This window comes from Stegostoma tigrinum, chromosome 22 (assembly GCF_030684315.1).
Source record: "Stegostoma tigrinum isolate sSteTig4 chromosome 22, sSteTig4.hap1, whole genome shotgun sequence".
NCBI lineage: Eukaryota > Metazoa > Chordata > Chondrichthyes > Orectolobiformes > Stegostomatidae > Stegostoma > Stegostoma tigrinum.
Window position 1 is genome coordinate 38,783,761 of NC_081375.1, and position 19,487 is coordinate 38,803,247.

At 41.3% G+C, this 19,487-nt stretch overlaps 1 protein-coding gene across 3 annotated transcripts in view; it reads left to right on the top strand.

Moving 5' to 3' along the window:
* The window catches only part of tekt3 (tektin 3), a 34,473-nt gene that overhangs the window by 11,684 nt on the left and 3,302 nt on the right, over positions 1–19,487 (top strand). For all 3 annotated transcript variants that reach the window (XM_048554797.2, XM_048554796.2, XM_048554795.2), the window contains 3 exons: positions 3,003–3,146; positions 5,535–5,757; positions 11,848–12,002. In XM_048554797.2, the coding sequence (XP_048410754.1) occupies positions 3,003–3,146; positions 5,535–5,757; positions 11,848–12,002 (522 nt within the window). The remainder of the gene's footprint in view (positions 1–3,002; positions 3,147–5,534; positions 5,758–11,847; positions 12,003–19,487) is intronic.

Genomic DNA, 19,487 nt, shown 5'->3' on the forward strand with positions numbered 1-19,487 from the left:
TCAGAAAGAAAGGCCCTGGAAGGACTGGAAAAAGACAAAGACATCATAATCCTACCAGCAGAAAAAGGGCGCATGACAATAATACTAAACAAACAGGACGACCTCACTAAAGCACAGACGCTATGAGCAGACACGAACACATACTGGCAAATGCAAATAGACCCGACACTGCAACTGACTAATAACATAATCAATACACTAAAGAGACTGAGACGGACCAGACAAGTTAACAAAGCTGACTGCCTAAAAATGAAACCTGAAGAGACAAACATCCCCCCACCCCCGATTCTATGGCCTCCAAAAAGTACACAAACCAAAAGTACCCCTCAGACCCATAGTCTCTCTCCCAGGCACACCAACACACAGGTCAGCCAAGGAGTTAAAACGAAGGCCAAAGCACCTCATCAGCAAGTCACCCCACTCAACTCACTCAGCCCAGGAGTTCCTCAAAGCCCTCAAAGATATGAGAATAGATGAGGGTGAGACCATGGTGTCCTTTGACGTTACCGCCTTATTCACATTGATTGGCATGCCACTGGCAAGGGGATCACTAGCAACAATACTGAAAGAACAAGACCCAAGTGACACCATCTCCACAGACAATGTGCTGAAACTACTGGACCTATGCCTCATGACCCACTTTACCGTTAATGGCCAAATCTATGAGCAAGTCAATGGGACACCCACTAGGTCACCTATCTCCAGAATAATCGCAGAAACAGTGATGCAGAGATTTGAAAGCGTAGCCCTCCTGCAGATCCAACCTAAACTTTGAATTGGATACGTGGACAACACTTTTGCCATCATCAAATGGACTAAACTTGAGGAGAAACAACTTATAAACGACACTCCCACCGGCATCAAATTCACTTCTAGTTTCCACCCATCTCTCACCTTCACTGGTCCATCCATGACTCCTCCCTTCCCTTCCCAGCTGTTCCCTTTTATGGGGATAGGCTGGTCACCAATATCTGTTATACACTAACTGACACCTACAGATACCTTGACTATACATCCTCACACCTTGCTTCCTATAAAGACTTTATTCCATTCTGCCAGTTCCTCCATCTCTGCCCAATCTGTCTGGATGATGCTATCTTTGACAAAGGAGCCTGTGAAATGTTTAGCTTCTTTCTCAATCATGGATTCCCCAGCACCATTGTTGACAGGGCCCTCAGTTGGGTCCGACCCATCACCTCTCACTTCAGCCCTCACCCCCTTGTCTTCACTCCCATGACAGTGATAGGGACCCCTTGTCTTTACCTACCATCCCACCAGCATCCACATTCAGAGGATCATTAGCTGCCATTTCTGCCACCTCCAGCGGGATGCTGCCACCAGACCTTTATCCCCTTCCCTTCCTTGGTCAATCTTCTGCAAGGACTGTTCCATCTGACCACCCTGGTCCACTCCGCCTTCATTCCCAACACCTTTTACTTCCTCCCTCCTCAGTATTCAAATGCCCAAACATACCTTCCAGATGAAGCAGCACTTTACCTGCACTTCCCACAATCTAATCTACTGCATTTGCTGCTGACAACATGGCCTCCTGTACATTGGGGAAACGAAGCTTCGACTAGGTGACCCACTTCACAGAACATCTACGTTGTGTCTGCAAAAAGACCCCGAGATTCCGGATGCCTGTCAGTTCAACACACCACCCTGTTCCCTCTTCTCTGCCTCAGGCTTGCTGCAGTGCTCCAGTGTAGCTCATGCAAGCTGGAAGAACAACAGCATATTTTCTGCTTGGGAACTCTACTCCTTTCTGGACTCAATATCATGATCAATAATTTTAGGGCTGAAAGCACCTTCTCCCATATCCTTACCCTAACCCACACGCACCAGGCCTTATTACATGGTCTGCCAATGCACACAACCCATTTTTAGCCATTAATAGCCCCCATTAGTAGTTGTTCATTCTCCCAGGCTGACTGTTATCCACTCCTTTGCCTGTCCACCCGCTCTTCTCTTTGTTTTGGCTCTATCTCCACCATTTGTTTATTCCTCTGCCATCCCTCCAGCTTATCTTCTGCATAAAAACTGACATTTTCCTAGCTACCATCAGTTCTAAAGAAGGCTCACTGGACCCAAAATGTTAACTCTGATTTCCCTCCACAGATGCTGCCAGGCCTGTCGACCTTTTGCAGCAATTTCTGTTTTTGCTCCTGATTTCCAGCATCCACAGTTCATTCAGTTTTAAAATTTGATTAGGTTTCTTCCAGGGACTACGTTTTATGAGCATTTTGTGACATGTAAGAATGAGAGATGAAGGTGAGAGGAGCGAGTTCTCTTCAGTGAATGATAAATCCTCATGGATATCCAATGTTCCCCTGAGTTAATTAAATGGAAGAGTGAAATATAGGGAGAAAATATCCTATGCTAAGTTACAGACAACAAAACCATTGTAAACTTAAATACATTTTAAGCTTATACTAATGAAGTCACTAACTATTGTTACATTTCCATCAAGAGTAACTTATGGGCCATGAACCGACTTCAAATTGATAAATCAAATATAGAGCTACTGCCAGATTCACTCATGAAAGAAGACATGTCAGATATCTCACAGCCTGTAGTGTCATCCCAACTAATTATAGAAAATAAGCTATTTGAGTCACATTTGTTTGTTCAAGATTCTTATGAATGTTGTGCATGTGACCCGGCTAAATGTCAGAATTGAAACCCATGCCACCTATAATGGTAGGTAACTATTGTATCCAATAACAAGTGATAAAATGCTGCATCTTTAATTATAATTGTTTCAATAGATCTGATGTTGTGGATTGAGACCATTCTGAGGAAAGTTTATGAACATGAAACATTGACTCCATTATCTAATGCTTCAGTGCACACAGATGTTGGGTAATTTGTAATGCATTTCCAGCATGATTTGTTTGTCCTTTCAGAATTCCAGTTTCCACAGTATTTTGCCTTTGGAATATGGGTCCCAACTGGTATTCTATGTTCGCATTACTGAAGCACAAAGTTCTTTATTTTTACAGAACAAATAGAGGAACCCAGCATGAGCTGGAACAGGATATCAATGATAAAAACACAGCTTACCGAATTGATGGGAAATGTCACCAGCTGCGGAACACATCTGATGGCATCAGCTATTACAGAGGAATCGATCATGTGGATGCTACGTAAGCTAATAAAATAGTAACTATTTACCAGACCATTACTTTTTAAAATAAAGAACGTTCTGTCAGTAGGGTATCTGAATCTAAAAATGCCAATTGTTACATTTTGTGTAAATTAGCATGAGAATATCATATCTGGTATTATAAAATGAGAAAGCATATTTTAGATTTGAGCAATCACTTACATGTTGACTGGACAAAAATGTATTCAATTGCAATCCTGTTCATTTTCCAATGTCTTAGGAATTAAATTCTAGTTTGAAACGTTTTAGAAGGAATAGCTTCATGAAAATATCTTAAAGAATAAAGTAATATATAATTGTAGCTTCCGACCTTCCTTTCAATTTCTTCATCCATTTTAAATTCAGGAGACCACGTCCTTTGTGTTCAATCAAATTGGGTCTCATTGCACTTAGACACATTCCTTGAGATTACGTTTTGATTATTTGTTCAGGTGATGTTGGTTGCACTGGCTAGGCCAGCATTTGTTGGCCGTCCCTAATTGACCTGAAGAAGGTGACAGTGAGCTACCTTCTTGAATCGCTATAGTCCTTGGTGTGCAGGGTCATTCATGTGTAGTTAGTTTTGTAATTTTGACCCAATGATATTGAAGGAATGGCAAGTAAGTTCCAAATCTGGATGAAATGTGTCTTGGAAGCTAACTTACGGTGGTATTCCTATGCATCTGCTGCCCTTGTGCTTGTAGATGAAAGAATTTATAAGTTTGGAAGGTGAAGTTGATAGATATTGTCCAGGTTTTGTTGCATTTGAACACAGTCTGCTTCAGTATCTGAGGAGTTGCAAATGGGGATGAACATTGTGCAGTAATCAATGAATATCCTCCTTTCAGACCTTGTGATGGAGGGAAGTTATCCATGAAGCAGCTGAAGATAATTGGGTCTGGTGCAGTCATTTTCACCTCACCTCTGGAATTCAGCTTTTTGCTCATATTTGAGTTAAAGTTGCAAAGAGGTCAGGAGTTGAGTGGCCCTGTCAAAACCCAAACTGGGCATCATGAGCAAGTTAATAGCCATTAATTGAACATTTAAGGGCCTTAATTGCTGGTGAGTCAAGAAACCTATAGTGGAGTTTCTCATTGAATATATAATTGTTGACAGGACAAGAAGAGCTAAGTATATTTCCAGGCAGACTTGCCAGTTATCTCCTGTTATTGACACCTCCAGGGAGGGGAAAATTATACCCTATGCCTTACCTAAGACTTACTGCAAAAAAGCATCTTTAGCAACAATCTATAGCTGCAGTATTCCTGGGAGCTGTGGAGGGGGAGGCCAGAATCACCTGGAAACTTGGCCTTGTTCAGATGTGAGTGTCTCACGATCTTAATGGTAGAATTTTGTTTGCATCTTTTCATGTCATTTTTAACTTCATAACTATCTGGGGTGTGAAATCTCAAAATTGGGAAGTTAGCAGACATGCTAGAGATCAGGGACAAGGGAAGGAACCCAGAGATTAAATGAAATATATCTGAGGTGTTCTTCAGGGCCAGGAGAGGACATTTCTTGCTCTCTTGGTCCACAAGGTGTACTTAAGGATTCAGTCACTTGGTTCAGTTGTCAGAAACCCAACAGCTCAAATGTCCGCTCAGCTTCTATTAAACTTTGGGTATAGCCACAATAATATCATCAATTTATGACTTTGATATATTATTAGGTACCCACCAGTCATTTGCAAGCGCTTCTTTGTGTCCTGCAATCCAAATTTTAAAGGGACAAATCTGATCAGATTGTTTGATCGTGATATGTTAACACAACATTCACTGCCTACCCATCAGTATCCTTAAAGTCAAGGGCTGTCTCTCGGAATAATGACTAAACCACTTCTACTGAAGAAATACACTCTCTTTATGAATGATAAACAGAAAGTAATTGAAATGCTGAATTGTTCAAACATTCCTCAGACTTCCAAAGTGAAGTAACTTAACAAATTCGGATATTTCGGCCTGTTATTAGGTGCCTGTTTGTGCTGTAATTTAATATGTACGTTGACGTTACGGGAATGATCTAAACATACTTTAGTCATTTGTAATAACCCAGACTCTTTTTATAATGCCCTAATTATGATCAATATTTTTATTCAATAAGTATTTTGTCAAAATTGATGTAGCAGTTAAACCTATAAATGAATCAAAGTGATTGACAAAAAAGTACTAATTGTTGGACATTTGCCAAAGAACTTTTGGAAGAAGTGCATAGCCGAGAAAGGGATCATATCTTTGAGAGCTGTGATCCACTTGGGATCAGGAGGAGGAATTCTGTATTTTTGCCTGACCTTCTCCTTTTCTCCTTTCTAGTACTGTTGCTCTCCGAATGTTCGAAAAGGCAGTTGAAGATAGAGATATGCTGATGTCTTTGCAATTTTTTTTTTGCACAGAATTTCAGTTCCAGAGTCTTGGGCCAAGTACACAGATCATAACATTTTACGATCACAGAGTGAACGAGCTGCATCTGCTAAACTCCGCAATGACATTGAAAATCTCCTGAATTCAACTTCTAATGAGATGTGGAACCAGTTTAATAATCTGAATTTATCATTTACAAACCGCATCTCTGAGACCGCTGAAGCCAAGAATAAGTTGCAGACGCATCTTGCTAAGGTAAGTGCAGGATTCAGGTTAACCTGTCTGATAGAGTTCATTTGAATTTTGAATTTGGATTAAATTTAATGCCATATGTACTCATATGAGTACAGTGAAAAGTTAGAAGTTTCACTTACAGCTCCATCTTAGGTACAAAGGTACCTAGATACAGATTCTGAATTTATGGTCCAGCTTTAGATTCACTGTGAGATCTGCAAAAGCATTTTGCATCTTATTTAAAAAGTACATTGATATTTTCATGGCTAATAGTTTTATTAAATATTCATAAATAAGTACACATAATTGGTTTACCAAAATAATACATGACCAGGAACTTGCTAATAACTGTCACTGAAATATGACTTAGATCAGTGGTTCTCAAATTTGTTTGGTCAAAGGAAAGCTTTTCAGTGGATTGCATACACTTATCTAAATTGGCAATATTAAATTGTGTAGGTAAAGAGTATTGCAGTGATGCGTTCAGCACAACAAGTTTTCAATTATAGCCATCAGTGAGATGATGAGGCCCGCTTCTCAAAGCATTCTGCCTGTCCTTGGCAGGAGCTCAGAGAGTACAACAGCCTGGAGGAGGTGAACAGAACAGGAAAGTGGGGACAGGGTTGGATGAATCATGGAGAGACCACGAATAGAGTAAAGGAGAGAGCAGAAACATGGTGAGGGCAACAGAGCATACCTCCACCATAAGTAATCTGATTACTCTTGACTGCACACCCTTGGATATCCTTGCTGTCCACTTATAAAGCAAGCCTGTGTTGTGGACCCCCTCAGAAAGGCTCAATGGGCCTGTGTGTATCTATTGATACCTGTACACAATTGAGGTAGATTTTGTAAAGTGGATATCTGTGAGGGAAAATCACTAGCTCTGTAGAATTGTAGAATAGTACAGTAAGAGCAAAGAGCAGTACAGCACAGGAACAGGCCCTTCGGCCCACCAGGCTTTTGCGGATTCCTATTCCTTTTTGTCTATATTACTGATAGCTGCTTATTGCCCGTATGCAGTCTCTATCCCTCTGTTCGCCTCCGATTCACGTGACTGTCAAGATATGCCCTAAATGTTGTTAACGTGCCCACTTCCATCACCACCACTGCCAGTGTGTTCCAGACACCCACCACCCACTGTGTGAAAAATTTTCGCCACACTTCTCCCCCTAAACTTTTCCCCTCTCACCTTGAACCTGTGCTGTCCTGTGGTTGACATTTCCACCCTGGGGGAAAAGCCTCTGACTATCCATCCTATCTATACCTCTCATAATTTTGTAGATCTCTATCAAGTCACCCCCTCAGCCTCCATCTATCCAGAGAAAACAATCAGAGTTTAAACCTTTCTTCGTACCTAAAACCCTCCTGGTAAATCTTCTTTTGCACACTCTCCAAAGCATCCACATCCTTCTGGTAATGTGTCAATCAGAACTGCTTGCAATCTTCCAAATGTGACCTAACTAAAGTCTTATACAGCTGTAACATAACTTGCCAACTTTTATATTCAGTGCCCCAGTTGATGAAGGCAAGCGTGCTGCATACCTTCCTGACCACCTTATCCAACCTGTGTTGCCACTTGTAGGGATCTGTGGACTTGTACACACAGATGTTTCTGTCTGTCAATGCTCCTAAGGGTTCTCCCATTTATTGTATAATTTGCGCCTAAATTTGAGCTTCAAAAATGCATCACCTTGCATTTGTCTGGATTAAACTCCATCTGCCATTTCTCTGCCCATATCTGCAATCTGCCTATATCCTGCTGTATCCTTTGACAATCCTCCTCACTATCTACAACCCCAGAAATTTTGGTGTCATCTGCAAACTAACCAATCAGACCACCTACATCTTCTTCCAGATCAGTTATATATATTACAAACAACAAAGGTCCCAGCACGGATCCCTGTGGAATGCCACTAGCTACTGATCTCCATTCTGCAAAGCACCGTTCTACCACTACTCGCAATCTTCTATACCAAGTCAGTTCTGTAAAGCCCATGTAGACGACATCCACAGCCCTTCTGTCATCAATCATTCTTGCCACCTCCTCAAAAAACTCAATCATATTGGTGAGACATCACCTTCCCCACACAAATCCATGCTGAGGCTGTAGACAGGCTCGCTGAGCTGGTGGGTCTGGTTGCAAATGTTTCATCACCCTGCTAGGTAATGTCGTCAGTGCCTCTGGTAAAGCATCAGTGCTCTGTCCTGCTTGTTATTTATATGCCTCGGTTTGCTGGGATCGTTGGTATCGCTTCCAGTTTTGTTTCAGCCCAGTGAGCATGTCTACATCCTCATCCACAACCCGAGTTACAAATCTTCTGGAAAACTTTTACAAATCCATGCTGCCTATCACTGACTAGTTCATTTGCTTTCAAATGTGAATAAATCCTGTCTCCCAGTATCTTTTCCAACGGCTTCCCCACCAATGACTTCAGGCTCACGAGCCTGTAATTTCCTGAATTATCTCTGTTTCTCTTTTTAAGCAAAGGAATAACATTGGCCATTCTCTAGCCTTCTGGAACCTCGCTTGAGGCCAAAGAGGATGCAAAGATATCTGGTAAAGCTCTAGTTATTTCCTCCCTTCTCTGGTGCATAATCCTGGGATAGATCTCATCTGGTCCGGGAGACTTGTCTACCTTCCATTCATGTCCTTCATTTTCACAGGAACATGCCTGTCCTGCACTGTAATAAACTGGTCTTTACGAGACTCCCACATGTCAGATGTGGCTTTACACTCATTCTCCAATTCATGCCTAATTTGGTTCAAGTCAGCCTTCCCCCAATTTAAAACCTTCATTTGAGGTTCAGTCCTGTCCTTATCCATAAGTATCTGGAAACTTATGGAATTAAGTTCTCTATTCCCAAAACACTTCCCCACTGAAACTTTGATCATCTGGCCAGGCTAATTTACCAACACCTGCGATAGGGTTAGTGTTAGGGTTACCCTATCGTGGATCCCTTCCTCATTGGACTATCCACATACCATTTCAAAAAACCCTCCTGGACACACCTAACAAATTGCTCCCCATCTAAACTCCTGGCACTAAGGGACTCCCAGTCAAAATAGGGGAAGTTAAAATCACCCACCACATCAAACCTGTTATTTTCACATCTTTCAAGAATCTGACTACATGTCTCCTCCTTCATCACCCACTGGCAGCTCCAGGTCTGTAGTACAGTCCCAGCATTGTGGTTGCTCCTATTGTTGAGCTCTATCCATAATGCTTCACTGCATGATCCCTCCAGGGTATTATCCCTCAAACAAAAAGGAGGCCATTCAACTGATCTTGTCTGTACTGGCTTCCAAAACCACGACCCAGCTTATCCCACTCTCCAGCCCTATTACCGTAGCCCTCTAATTTCATCCCTTTTAAATATATACCCAGTTCTCTTCAGAAACCTCGTATGGAACTCGCCGTAGATCTCAGTTTCACATTTGAAATGTGGTTACATGCCTACCTCTATAGATCACTCTCCTAATACATGAGTTTACCAAAGGTGATGTGAACAGGAGAAATTGTGTTGCATTGAAAACCTCTGTTCCAAAGATGTATAAATACTGCTTTCGAACAAAGCATCAGAGTGTGAGAAAGCTGAGAGCATTTCTAAAAGAAAATAAAGGAATGCTGTGATTGACTGCCGTTAATGAAGTTATTTCAAAGAGATAAAAAGTTACCAAGCTATGACAAACACTATGAGAATACAAGTTACAAAGTACAAAATAAATTGACATTTAAATGGGACTGTTCTACTTAGAATCTTTCACAATCATTTTGTTTGTGAAACTCTTACCAATTCTGCTAAATTTAATAACATATTCAATTAAGTAAAGAATAAGGAAAGTTAGGAGAGGTTGGCAGAAGTGCAGGAGTCTCCTGTGGCTATCCCCATTTCAAACAACTATGCTGTTCTGGACAATGTTGGGGCTGACAGCTTTTCAGAGGAATACAGTACTGACAGCTAGGTTACCTGTTAGAGACAGAGCAAAACTTGACCTTCTCTTGGGAAGTAAGGCAGGGCAGACGCCTGAGGTGTCAGTGGGGGAGCACTCTGGGGCCAATGACCCAAAGGATAAACCTGACCTAAAGGCTAAAGTCCTAAATTGGAGGAAGGCCAATTTTGACAGTATTAGGCAAAATTTTTCAATAGTTGATCAGACGAGGCTATTCGCAAGTAAAGGGATGGTTGGAAAATGAGATAACAGGAGTTCAGAGACAGTATGAAAAAAAGACCCTTTTCTTATGAAGGGCCTAGGCTCGAACGTCAGCTTTTGTGCTCCTAAGATGCTGCTTGGCCTGCTGTGTTAATCCAGCTCCACACTTTGTTATCTCAAAGACAGTATGTTCCTGGTATTGCAATGGGTAGGACTGGTAGATGTAGGGAATACTGAATGACTAGAGTAATTGAAGCTGTGGCCAAGAAAAAGTAGGTGGCATATATCAGATATAGGCAGCCAGGATCCAGTGAATCCCTGAAATAGTATAAGGGCAGTAGGAATATACTAAAGAGGGAAATCAGGAGGGGAAAAAGAGAACATGAGATAGCTTTGGCAAATAGGGTTAAAGAGAATCCAATTAGATTCAACAAATGCATTAAGGGAAAACAAGTAACTAGGGAGTGAATAGGGCCCCTTAAAGATTAAAAAAAACATCCACGTGTGGAACCACAGGAGATGGATGAGACACAAAATGACTTTTCCCCATCAGTATTTACTTTGGAGAAGAAAATGGATGCTCGAGAACTTGGGGAAATAAATAGTAATATCTTGAAAAGTGTCTGTATTACAGAAGAGGAGCTTCTGAATGTCTTAAAATACATAAATGTGGATAAATCCCTGGGACTTGATGAGATGCATCCCAGAACTTTGAGGGAAGCTGGGGAAGAGATGACTGGGCCCCTTACTGAGATATTTGTCCGATCAATATAACCAAAGAGATCAGGTGCTGGAAGACTGGAAGTTGTTATTATTTAAGAAACTTGGTAAGGAAATGCCAGGGAACTATAGACTGATGAGCCTGATGTCTGTGTTGGAGGGGATTCAGGGGGACAGAATTTACAGGTATTTGGAAAGGTAAAGATTAATTAGGGGGTGTAAACATGGTTTTCAGTGTGGGGAATTGTGTCACACTAACTTGATTGAGTTTATTTGAAGAAGTGAGAAAGAAGATTGATGAAGGCGGAGTGGTGGATGTTGTCTATATGGACTCCAGTAAAAGGGGTCAATGGACACAATTACAACATTTAAAAGGCACCTGGATGGATACATGAATAGGTAGGGTTTAAGAGGAATATGGACCAAATGCTGGCAAATGGGACTAGATTGGTTTAGCATATCTGGTCTTCATGGACGAGTTGCATTGAAGGGTCTGTTTCCATGCTTTGTAACTCTGACTCTAAGTTTACTGTTGACATTCCTGACTAACATCTTAATAGTGTTTTAAATGAAAAATATATTTCAGCAGTAAGACTAGCAGTATTACATGTTTGTTAATGATGTCTGCTCAGTGTAAAAGTATTCCTCAACCACCGCTGGCACATAACATTGGGTATTTGCCTAACATGTAGGAAAGACCTCACCAAAATAAGGGCTGCCACATCACTGACAAACACACATATTCATAAAGAGAAAATTATACAAAGATGTGCTGTCACCACCTCTACTGACTTATAGATTATGTATCTAGAGCATTTTTTATTTTCTTATGGGATGGAGATATCACAGGTTGGCCAGAATTTACTGCCATGTCCCTAGTTGCCCTTGAGAAGGTGGTGGTGAGTTGCCTTTTGAACTGTTGTTGGTTGACCAATAACACCATTAGACAGGGATTTCCAGCACAATTGAGAAACAGATGCATAGCTGAATAATGCAATCTCAAGGTTAGCCAAAGATTACTTTTCTAAAGTACAAAAGGATTGCCAACCAGTTTTATCTGTGAATGATCAAAATGTTGCTACACATTGCTACATTCAGCTGTTGAGTAAACCGAATACTCATCTCTCAACATGTATTTCCTTGATACAAGATAAAAGCAAGTGGGCTCTGTTTACAACAAACATTACAGATTAAGTCCATGATTTTCACCTTTTATGTTTTCTCTGCTTCTGCAGACGCTTCAAGTCATCTTTCAAACTGAACTGACAATCGAAAGCATTAAGAAAGCCATCAAAGATAAGGAAGCACCTTTAAAGGTAGCTCAAACCCGACTGGATGAACGTACACGAAGACCAAATGTGGAACTGTGCCGGGATCCAGCCCAAATACAGTAAGTCAATAAATGAGGATTCCCACATACAATCATACTGGGCAGCAACTGCAAGACAATAATGACCCTACAGCCCTCCGGACTCCATGTTGAGTTCAATAATTTTAGGGCCTAAACGCTCCCATGTCCCAGCCCCCCACCCAACACACCAGGCCTTCTTACCACATAGCCTGCCATTACACACCCCCTGTTTTTTAGTCACTAACAGTCCCCATTAACAACTACTCACCCTCCCAGCCTGATCGTTAGCAACTCCTTTGTCTGTCCAACTGTCCTTCTCTCTCTTTGGGCTCTATCATTTACTGCCTACCCCACCCACCTCCCTATTTTCATATTGTAAACTGACGTTTTCCCAGCCGCCATCCGTTCTGAGGAAGGGTCACTGGCCCCAAAACGCTAACTCTGTTTTCTCCTGCACAGGTACTGCCAGACCTGCTGAGCTTTTCCAGTAACGTTTTTGTTCTTGATTTACAGCATCTGCAGCTCTTTTGGCTTTTATTTCGACAATAATGAGTGCCTTTGCTTCCTCATGTACTTGCTATCGTACTTGTATTTTTTACATAAACCTCCTTTCTCTTGCCACCAGAACAAAACACACAAAATTACAATCATACAATAATATCAGAAAAGGGAAAACAAACTGAATCTTGTAACATGTCCCGTACAAGTAGAATTATTACAATATGTAAAACCCAAGTAGCAGATACGGGAATGGAAGGTTTGAGTTATAAGGAGAGACTGAATATGTGGGGACATTTTTCACTGGAGTAGGAGGTCGAGGGGTGACCTTATAGGTGTTTATAAAATCATGAATGGTATAGATGAGGTGAACAGCAACGCTCTTTTCCCTAGGGTGGGGAATTTCAAGGCTAGAGGGGCATATTTTTGAGGAGAAAGATTTAAAAAAGATACGAGGGACAATTTTTTTTACACAGAGCATGGTTTATGTGTGGAATGAACATCCGGAGGAAGTGTTGGATGCAGGAACAATTACAACAGTTAAAAGAGGTTTGGATAAGGCCATAAGTAAGAAGTATTTGGAGGGATATGGGTCAAGTGCAAGCAAGTGGAACTAATTTAGTTTGGGATTGTGGTTGGCATGGACTGTTTGGAGCAAGGGTTCTGTTTCCATGCTGCATGATTCCATGTAACCTCTTGGGAGAGGCAACCTAACACCAAGCCAGTTAGAATCATAGAATGATATGGCACAGAAGAAAGCCATTTGGTTGATCATGCCAGCACCAGATCTCTGAGGGAGTTTTCCAAATAATACCCAATCCTTTGATCTTTCCCTGTCCTCTCTTTCCCATCTAAATATTTAGCCAATTCTCTTTTGAATTCAGGCAGTGCATTCTAGATCACAAGAACTCTCTGGAAGAAATGTTTTCTTGTGTCAGCTCTTTGCCAACCATTGTAATCCTGTGTCCTGTAGTTATTAACACATTTGCCTAGAAACAGTTTTTCCTTGTTTAATTGACCATGTGTTCCTGGCTTTGAATACCTCTGTCAAATCTCCCCATGATGTTCTTATATCTAAGGAGACTATCCCTAACCGTTACAATTTCTCTTCATAACTGAAATTATCCTCTCACTCCTGCTACTAATCTAGTAAACCTCTTCTGTACCCTAATACTTTGCTATCATTAGGGGTTTACTACAGGCCCCCCAATAGCAGCAGGGAGATTGAAGAAAGCATAGGTCGGCAGATTTTGGAAAAGTGCAGACGTAGTAGGGTTGTTATAATGGGTCACTTTAACTTTCCCAATATTGATTGGAACCTCCTTCGAGCAGAAGATTTGAATGGAGCTGTTTTTTTAAGGTGTGTTCAGGAGGGTTTCCTAACTCAGTACGTTGACAGGCCGACGAGGGGAGAGGCCATTCTAGACTTGGTGCTCGGAAACGAGCCGGGGCAGGTATCAGATCTTGTGGTGGGAGAGCATTTTGGTGATAGTGACCATAACTGCCTCACATTCTACATAGCTATGGAGAAGGAGAGGATTGGGCAAAATGGGAGGATACTTAATTGGGGAAGAGGAAACTGTGATGCGATTAGACATGAGTTAGGAAGCATGGACTGGGAGCAATTGTTCCATGGGAAAGGCACTATATAGACATGTGGAGACTGTTTAAGGAACAGTTGTTGCGAGTGATAAATAAATATGTCCCCCTGAGACAGGCAAGAAGGGGGACGATAAAGGAACCTTGGATGACGAGAGCGGTGAAGCTTCTCGTCAAAAGGAAGAAGGTAGCTTACATAAGGTGGAGGGAGCTAGGGTCAAGCTCAGCTCTAGAGGATTACAGGCAGGTGAGGAAAGAGCTCAACAATGGTCTGAGGAGAGCCAGGAGGGGGCATGAGAAAGGCTTGGCAGAACGGATTAGGGAGAACACAAAGTCATTTTACACTTATGTGAGGAATAAGAGAATGGTCAAAGAAAGAGTAGGGCCGATCAGGGATAGCATAGGGAACTTGTGTGTGGAGTCTGAGGGGGTAGGGGAAGCCCTAAATGAGTTTTTTGCTTCTGTCTTTATGAAAGAAACGAACTTTCTAGTGAATGAAACCTTTGAAGAGCAGGTGTGCATGCTGGAATGGATAGAGATAGAGGAAGGTGATGTGCTGAAAATTTTGTCAAACATTAAGATTGACAAGTCGCCAGGCCCGGACCAGATTTGTCCTCGGCTGCTTTGGGAAACAAGAAATGCAATTGCTTCGCCACTCGCGAAGATCTTTGCATCCTCGCTCTCCACTGGAGCCGTACCTGAGGACTGGAGAGAGGCAAATGTAATTCCTCTCTTCAAGAAAGGAAATAGGGAAATCCCCGGCAATTACAGACCAGTAAGTCTCACCTCTGCAAGGTGTTAGAAAGGATTCTGAGGGATAGGATTTATGACCATCTGGAAGAGCATGGCTTGATTAAATGCAGTCAACATGGCTTTGTGAGGGGCAGGTCATGCTTCACAAGCCTTATTGAGTTCTTTGAGGATGTGACTAGAAAAGTTGATGAGGGTCGAGCTGTGGATGTGGTGTATATGGACTTCGGCAAGGCATTTGATAAGGTTCCCCATGGTAGGCTCATTCAGAAGGTCAGGAGGAATGGGATACAGGGGAACTTAGCTGTCTGGATACATAATTGGCTGGCCAACAGAAGACAGCGAGTGGTAGTAGAAGGAAAATATTCTGCCTGGAAGTCAGTGGTGAGTGGTGTTCCACAGGGCTCTGTCCTTGGGCCTCTACTCTTTGTAATTTTTATTAGTGACTTGGATGAGGGGATTGAAGGATGGGTCAGCAAGTTTGCAGATGACACAAAGGTTGGAGGTGTCCTTGACAGTATAGAGGACTGTTGTAGGCTGCAGCGGGACATTGACAGGATGCAGAGATGGGCTGAGAGGTGGCAGATGGAGTTCAATCTGGATAAGTGCGAGGTGATGCATTTTGGAAGATCAAATTTGAAAGCTGAGTACAGGATTAAGGATAAGATTCTTGGCAGTGTGGAGGAACAGAGGGATCTTGGTGTGCAGATACATAGATCCCTTAAAATGGCCACCCAAGTGGACAGGGTTGTTAAGAAAGCATATGGTGTTTTGGCTTTCATTAACAGGGGGATTGAGTTTAAGAGTCATGAGATCTTGTTGCAGCTCTATAAAACTTTGGTTAGACCGCACTTGGAATACTGCATCCAGTTCTGGTCGCCCTATAATAGGAAAGATGTGGATGCTTTGGAGAGGGTTTAGAGGACGTTTACCAGGATGCTGCCTGGACTGGAGGGCTTACCTTATGAAGAGAGGTTGACTGAGCTTGGACTATTTTCATTGGAGTAAAGGAGGAGGAGAGGAGACCTAACTGAGGTGTACAAGATAATGAGAGGCATAGATAGAGTTGATAGCCAGAGACTATTTCCCAGGGCAGAAAATGCTAACACGAGGGGTCATAGCTTTAAGCTGGTTGGGGGAAAGTATAGAGGGGATGTCAGAGGCGGGTTCTTTACACAGAGAGTTGTGAGAGCATGGAATGCGTTGCCAGCAGCAGTTGTTGAAGCAAGGTCATTGGGGACATTTAAGAGACTGCTGGACATGCATATGGTCACAGAAATTTGAGGGTGCATACATGAGGATCAATGGTCGGCACAACATTGTGGGCTGAAGGGCCTGTTCTCTGCTGTACTGTTCTATGATCTATGATCTATGCTCTATCCTTTCTTCAGTGTGGTGCCCAGGACTGATTCCAACAGAGGTATTATCAGTGTTTTATACAACTGAATTACTGGGAAATGGAAAATTCCCCTTCAACTCCAAACCAGTGAACAAAATTCAACCAATATGTTGCATTAATCCAGTTTTATATTCAAGGATATCCATGTCTTATATGAGATGCTTTCCATTCCAGTCAGCTTAAGATGCAAGTCTTGTTTGAAGGAAATAATAAGTTAAAATTCACCGGAGCAGCTAAAAACCTATTTCATTGTTCCATAATTTACTGGGAATAGTTAAGAACATCTAATGTCAGAGCTATATCTCCTATAAAAGGAGAATTACAAATGGTCAATAAATGTTTGTTTAAAATTTATAATCCTCCCTCCCAGTTTTCCCCATCCCATTTACTTTAAATAATTGCTTTACACAACCTGGTCTCCCCATCATTTTCTAAAACTCAATCAAACTATCCCTAACTCAAAGTTCCTCCAAAATATGAAGCCTACAGATGCCAGATTACCCTCCTGCACAGATTGATAATATTCTCAAAAAAATTCAATGAGAAAAGACCTTCTTTACCCAACGTTGTATTGGGTATCCCTGACATGACCTCTGTCAGACGAGATATGTATTGCTTTTATCCCTAATTTTTTTTTGATAACTCAAACGAAAACTGTCTGACGGTGAACCAGGCAGTTGAAGTCTGTATTGCAGAATTTTTCATTTGTGTCCATTATTTTGCACCCCTTGTACCATTAGGCTCTCATCAATTTTTGCACAATTTTTGTCCTTAAATGAAGAGTAAGTAAATAAAAGGATGTTAAGTGCATAAACTCCTCCCTTACGTGTATTTTATCTACAATATTGATTTTATTACTACTTTTTGTGAATCAGCACAGGCAAATTTTCCCTGTTACAATGTACAGCAAAATCGTGTGAAAAAAACCTCATTAAAGTAAGCATGAATGAGAAATAGAATGACAGTTGGAGCGCAGTATATAGGTCTGTGGTATCAGAATGACAAGGTGCAGCAAAGTCTGACACTGCAACCTTTTGTCCAGTTCTGAACAAATCCATTAGGTGGGGTGACTTGCTTTATAGCAAAGGATACCAATCATCTGAGCAGGAAAGAGATATGCTGTGGTTTGCAATAACCATACACTGGCTTGGTAACCCATTGTAACTGGCCACACACAGGGCTGCATAAACAACTCTGTGTCTCCCGGTATAGTCATAAAAAGTGTTAAAGGATAGGTAACTGAGAAATCACCAATCATAATGTATTTGGAATGGATATGGAGCACATATTCAACCAAACCATCAAAATATTGTTCTTGTCGATTAATTAACTCCACATTTAACAGATGCCTTGTGACAAGAATTGTAATTTAATAATCGCTTTAACAGGCAGATCAACTTATATTTATTTTCATTTTAGTGAGTCCTCCAGATTATGAATAAGATGTATCTGCAGCACCTCAGAATTTCTTCTTAATTATGCCTTCGGTGGTGATGGTGTAGATGTGTAATTTGGTGGATATGGTGACAGGAAAGAACCAAAGGAAACTGTATCAATAGGAGCGTATCAAACACAGTGCCATATTTTTGCACTACAAGATGTTTTATCCATTGATAGTTGAGCGGAGGTCAGAAACTATGCTTATGCTATATCCAAACTTTGGTCTGCTGCTCTGCTGCACTTCCACAGGTGATCTCATAGCCATACATTGTTAGGTTGATAAAGTTGTGTTCCCCATGTGTGAGTCAGGACAATAAATATCAGCAGACTTCTCATGCACAAAGAAAATTGCAGCTAAGTTTTATTAGGTTACCATTCAAAGCCCATGCACTCAAACTTCGTATTAATAGTAACTGTATTCCTATCAGAAAGAGCCCTCTTTCTTCATGGAACGCAGGAAGACATTGTGTGCACAATGACATGCTGACATAAATCACTTAACACAGCACAGACTGAACAGTGGACGTAGAACCTTCCTGTATTACAATGTTCAGTAACACTCTGAGCTGTGCATTTTTCACTAAGAAACGAGGAGAACAAGAATTTTGTTTTACTGATAAAACAGCACATGTTCATCAGAAGTGTTAATAATTATATGGATGCAAAAATCTTTAGTGTTACCTACTTTCGGATGCAAGGTCTTTATTATGAGACACTGAGTGTTCTGCACACAGTTGAAATACTTCTCATAAGTGACCAGTTGGATGAGAATTTCCTATTGTTTCTAATTTGTAAGGGATCCAAATATGAATGCATATTCCCATAGTGAGAAGTTTGCTTCTTTATAATTTCAAAAAATTCTAAGTATCCACTCAGTCTTTCAGCTTCCACCCATTGTTATAAATTCATTACACAACCTGCCCAGAATCTCCACAGTGTCATCTTGAGTCATCAAATTATCACGGAATGCATTGAGAAATGTTTGTTGTAAAAAGTTGGAAACTTTATGAACGTGACATAACAACAGTGTGGCTAGCATAGATACTGTTGCTATGATCATGGCAACTGTGCAGCTTTTCAAAGGACCTCAGACATGTTGTCTTCACAATAACATAAAACTGTTTGAACTTCAAAGAAACCTTCCCACTGGAGATGTGAATGATATAATTACAGCCATTGGATCCTCACTTATTGGTAGGATACCAAAGGTAATTTCCTGTTTTGTGAATCTATTTCCTTGTAGCATTATACTCAGAGCTCAGTGTGTATTAATGTACTTGGGTTAGATATGGATCTTTCATATTCTGAATGAAGAAAGGAAGTAAGATATTTCTAGAGAGTTTTTTTTTAAACTAACCCAGTAGAATGTTGATCAGTTGCAGTTTCAATGCCTGAAAATCATTTTTACAACATGATCATCAACTAAATGTCAATCATGTTTAGGTTATGATGAGACAATGTCAAATATATGCTGTGCCTATATTTTCAATTTTAACAAACAACATTGTGGATTTTTACTGAATATTTTTGAAGGTAGGTAAATTGCTTGAAATGAAGAGCTTACTTCATGAGTACAAAAGATCAGCAATTCATGAGAAATAGATTAGATTCCCTACAGTATGGAAACAGGCCCTTTGGCCCAACAAGTCCACCCTGCCCCTTGAAGCATCCCACCCAGGCCCATCCCCCTATAACCCACACACCCCGAACGCTACGGGCAATTTAGCATGGCCAATCCACCTAGCCTGCACATCTTTGGACTGTGGGAGGAAGCCGGAGCATTTGGAGGAGACCCACGCAGACACAGGGAGAATGTGCAAACTCCACACAGACAGTTG